Raw genomic sequence first — 4,844 nt, 5'->3', positions numbered from 1 at the left:
CTTTATTAAGCAAAATTAGTTACTTTGTATTTAATACAAAACAAGATGTTAGCAATAGTTTATTACTCTCTAAGGCGTCGTCTACAATACACGGAATAAGAAGTAAGAGTAAGAAATTGACCAATCACAGTCGATTATTCTTCTCACATTTGACGGTGATTGGTCAATTTCTTACTCTTACTTCTTACTCCATGTATTGTAGACGGGCCTTAAATCTGAACCAGTGGATAATCACTGATATCAGTGCCAAGTATGCCATTGGTAATCAGTGGGTGAAATGTGAAATTCCTAACCTAGCTAACCTTTATTGTGTAGGCAAATATTTCCATTTTTTGTTTGTTTCTTATTGCATAAATAACAATACCTCACCATTTTTTAATTGAAAGGCTGACCTGACAATACTTATAACTGACTGTAATAACCTGCAATATATCACACGTGACACTTATCGCGCGACATTGACGCCTGCGCGTTACAACAGACTGAACATGATAAGGATAGAATTAGCATTGGCGGCACCGTAGTGTTTCGACCGCAAACCACGCCCCATTAGCCATATAGTAGTATTACATATATGTTTAAGGGTCTCTAGACCGGCCTACACGCGCTGTACCACGGATCACGCCATCGGAGAGCTGTTGCTGGGACTCACGAGGCAATCACCGTATGGTAAGTGCAATTTATGTCTCACTTCACGGTAACGAAGCTCTAAGTGGATGTTGCATGTGCCCTGTACATCCATTTTCGCGCCTATCCGCCGCCGGCCGCCTCATTGATATAGACCCTTACGACGCGTGAGTAACTAGCGCCTGCTGGGGTGCGTTCAGGAATTACGCCTAGATAACTCTGGAGTGCTCTAGTGTGCGCCTTGGACGTTCAGAAACTTCAGGTATAATTTACCCAAAGCGTTCAGAAACATTTTGGGTCACTCCGAGATCACTCTATCGTCAACCTACTTTTGAATTGGGTAAAAATCGCCCCGCATGCGCATTGCAAAATCACGTGCCTAATAGGCTAAAGACTGGTTAAGTTCTACAATTAAAAAGGTTTACTTCTTTTTGAAGAAAAAAAATGGAAAATTTAATGATAAATAAAACTGATTTTGAAGTTGTGCGACTAGAAAATCTTTATTACAATAGGCAATTAAGGTGCCGTCAGATGCAGCGTAACTTGTGTAAGCGTAACTTGCGCCGACTAATCATATCATTTCACTTGAACATCAGTTTCTGTCTAGTCACTTTATGCTTTTTACGCTATTTTGTTGTTACGCCGAAACATGATAGAACCATGCGTCGAATCTAATTTCTGGCTCATTTTAGCTTATTCTGTCTGAAAAAATGCACGAGGGTTTCGATGTTGCAACAGTACAATTATAGAAGTCGTGCGCCCCTTTGCATCGCGTGAAAAGTCGAAACCTATGTGGAACAGTACAATTATAGACCTCATTTTGCCTCTGTGACAGATTTCCTAACCTCAATAGTCATCAACTTTAACACTTAATATCTCAGATCACAAGGCAGAACGACGTTTTTTTTGTCAGATTCTTTCGTTTCATGCAAAAACGCGTCGAATAAGCCTAAGAGTGGTTTCACAAAATGTTCCGATTTTAATAATTTATTCGATCATCCGCTCATATATACGCGATGGAAAGGTACCGGTTCCCCATGAGGCGTACTTTTCGAGATGCGTAGGTAACAAAAACCAATCGTAAATTCATTTAGCATTTCTGTTAGAGTGTACAACAGAAATTCTAATCAGCAATTGGTTGCATTAATTCCGCATTTCTCTAATCTTCCGCGAAATACGCTCAATGTGAATGCGGGCTTTCAGAATGGCGTATTCTAGTAAATTACTAGAATACGCAGGTTACGTTTACGCAGGTTACGCTGCATGTGACGGCACCCTTAACCTTTTATAATCTTCTCATTTCTAACAGACAGGGACACCTCAATCGCATCACCCAAGGCGTTCAGAACTTCTTTGGCTCGATCACTCAGTTCCGAAGAACCACTCAACCGAGGTGGACGTGTTCCCTCTCGTCTTGGGTGTTGCGTCACCTCGACTATATTTTTGAAAAGCGTTGCCGGCTTGGACTGTGCCGTTATATTCAATTTCGATAGTCCCTTTATCCGTCTTGGCGTGCGGCCGTGCGGCGTGGAAGCGTCGTAGCCGCAGACGTCCAGTGTTTGAAGGGGCGCCCCAACATTTTGATTGCATCATCCTTTATTTTACCTGCCCGGTTCGAGGTGGCCGGTGCATAGCACTCCTATTCACGATTAGCTTCAATTTACGCAGACCTCAATGGCCTAGTCACAACCTTGGTTGCCTGGCCAAAATCAGAAGAAGAAGAAGAAGGCTCGATCACTCTAGGATGCACTCAGAGTTTACCTTACTGTACCAATACCTTGAATTCCTGAACGCACCCCTGCGTATCACCGTTCCGATTTTAAGTAGTCTGGCTCCCCATGGGGCATATTTTTCGGAAAAGGAAATTTTTAGTAAACTGTCGGTCGCTGGCGATCACTAGCAATTAGGTTAAGAGTACTGAAAAAGTAGAGAATGTCATCTGTAAGTATTGTAATTATATGTTTGCTAAGTTATTTTATATTAGATTATGGTGATTTCTTTGTATTTATTTTAAGCTTGTTGCCCTTTATTTTATTATTTTGATTAATTAATTTAATATCATTAATTTATTATTAGAAAGTAAAATGTGGCTACTGTGGCTGGATACTGAAAATGGATATTTTTCAACATTCCTGTTTCGGTACTTATGATGAAGCACACAATGTTTTAAGCATAAATGAGATAGGAAAAGTTATGTCATGACAAGTATAACAAATTTCATATAGTATTTTTAAAATGTAAACTAAACAGTATATATGAAATTTTTGTTACTATCAATAATGAGTTTCCATTCTTATTGTTTAGATAGAAATTTACAAGAAAATTTGATGGAGACATCCGCTTGTGGAAGCTCACAAGATTAAACAGTGGATGAAAATGTTTCAGAAGCACAAGTATTGGATGAGGAGCTGGTAAGCTTAGTTCAACAACGACCGGCCTTGTATGATTATCGAATACCAATTCAAGAAAGAACCAAATTAAAGAAAAAAGACCTATGGCAGGAAGTCAGCAATTGTGTAGGAGGTAAATTGTATAGGAGGTTCAACATTCATCGCACATTAATCTTACAAGCACTTTTTTCAAAATTAATATTTTAGGAGCATATTCATCTGCTTACGCAGAAAAAAGATGGCAATATTTAAGAGATTGCTATACAAAAGCTAGGAGGAATTTTAAGAAAATACAAAGTATTGAAAAAAGGAGTGGTGCCGCTGGTACGTCCATAAACGAAAGAAATAAACCATCCTTCCGCTTTTACGATCAATGAGTTTTCTTAATGATACATTAGAATATAAAGAGTAAGTTATATTGAATGTGTTAAATAACATTTTGAAATAATAACTGAATTTATTTTCTATTTTTTTCTGTTTCAGAACATGCACATCTATAAGAATACCAAATAGAAAAGAAACAGATCAAGTAACAAATAATTTTCCTATTTCTTCACCTTCCCCTTCAGATTTATTTTGTAATGATAATAATTTAGATTTAGAAAATAGGTCACCTTTAACGCCATCACCTGTCTCTGAATTTTCTGCAGCGCCTTCATCTTCACGAAGTTCGTATATTTGAAATAGAAATATATGTATATTAATATGAGAAAATGTTACAGTATTTAATAATTTAATATACTATTTGTGGTTTCAGAAAGACGACATTTAAATAATATTAACGATTTAGATAGAGCTTTCTTAAGTGCCTTAAACACGAATATTCAACCCAGCCCTATTGATGGGTTTATGTTACGATTGGCAGAAGGGATGCGTCGACTACCCTACAAAGAAAGGTCTAAGTTAGAGTTGGAGTTTTTAATGAAATTACATGAAACGGAGGAAAGGCTGGGACTATTGAATAATTGAAGATAGCCCAAAGCTATCATTAAAATGAAAAGTCTAGCCATGTTCAAAAATGTAAGCAGATCTTCAAAAATGTAAACCTTTAACAATTGAAATAATTATGTAACAATATATATTATTATGAAAAGTAACTGATATATTATTCAAAGTCTCAGTTCAAAGTAAACATACATAAAGCGTATTCTCAAAAATGTAAACCTTTAAAAATTAAACTTTTATCTGATAATATATTGTTTCACAATATACATACTCAAAAATGTAACCTTTAAAAATTTAAATGATTATCTGATAATATATTACCATAACAAGTATTTGATATATTATCAAAAGTGCCAGTTCAAAGTGAACATACATATAGAGTGTATCCTGAAAAATGTAAACCTTTAAAAATTTAAATGATTATCTGATGATATATTACCATAACAAGTAACTGATATGTTATTTAAAATACCAGTTCAAAGTTAACACTTTCAAAAATTCAAATGATTATCTGATAATATATTACCATGACAAACAACTGATATATTAATAAAGGTGCCAGTTCAAAGTGAACATACATAAATAAAGTGTATATTATCTAAATTTATACAATATATTATCATGAAAAGTAACTCATATGTTATTGAAGGTACGAGTTCAAAACGAACATACATACCTACAAGTAAAACAGACTATAATTTCATTCTAGAAAATAAGTGCGATATGTTATTCTTAGTGCACAAGATATAAAAGTCGTTTATTGAGATTTGACTTAAAATTTATACTAGCCCGTACAATGAAAAATAATTGCTTGTAATTCCAGAGTACCAATTTGTTAATGACTCGGAAAAAGAACATGGCGGCCTGCTTTCAAAAAACTTT

The 4,844-nt window shown here is 35.6% G+C and overlaps 1 protein-coding gene across 1 annotated transcript; it reads left to right on the top strand.

Moving 5' to 3' along the window:
• Nucleotides 1–2,133: 2,133 nt before the first annotated feature.
• On the top strand, nucleotides 2,134–4,037 carry LOC108759439 (uncharacterized). The gene is made up of 6 exons (XM_018504890.1): nucleotides 2,134–2,568; nucleotides 2,704–2,817; nucleotides 2,932–3,150; nucleotides 3,225–3,425; nucleotides 3,501–3,685; nucleotides 3,775–4,037. Exons 4-6 carry the CDS (start codon nucleotides 3,391–3,393, stop codon nucleotides 3,984–3,986), a joined length of 432 nt encoding a protein of 143 aa, XP_018360392.1. The 5' UTR covers nucleotides 2,134–2,568; nucleotides 2,704–2,817; nucleotides 2,932–3,150; nucleotides 3,225–3,390; the 3' UTR covers nucleotides 3,987–4,037.
• Nucleotides 4,038–4,844: the final 807 nt, after the last annotated feature.

Source organism: Trachymyrmex cornetzi, unplaced genomic scaffold (assembly GCF_001594075.2).
Source record: "Trachymyrmex cornetzi isolate Tcor2-1 unplaced genomic scaffold, Tcor1.1 scaffold185, whole genome shotgun sequence".
Classification (NCBI taxonomy): domain Eukaryota; kingdom Metazoa; phylum Arthropoda; class Insecta; order Hymenoptera; family Formicidae; genus Trachymyrmex; species Trachymyrmex cornetzi.
This window is presented reverse-complemented; position numbering and strand designations above follow the sequence as displayed.

Bases quoted from the DNA above. Each gene is read 5' to 3' on its own strand.
- LOC108759439 (XM_018504890.1), top strand. From the start codon at position 3,391: ATGAGTTTTCTTAATGATACATTAGAATATAAAGA. The intron at 3,426-3,500 runs GTAAGTTATATT...TTTCTGTTTCAG, and splicing joins GATACATTAGAATATAAAGA to AACATGCACATCTATAAGAA. The intron at 3,686-3,774 runs GTTCGTATATTT...TTGTGGTTTCAG, and splicing joins AGCGCCTTCATCTTCACGAA to AAAGACGACATTTAAATAAT.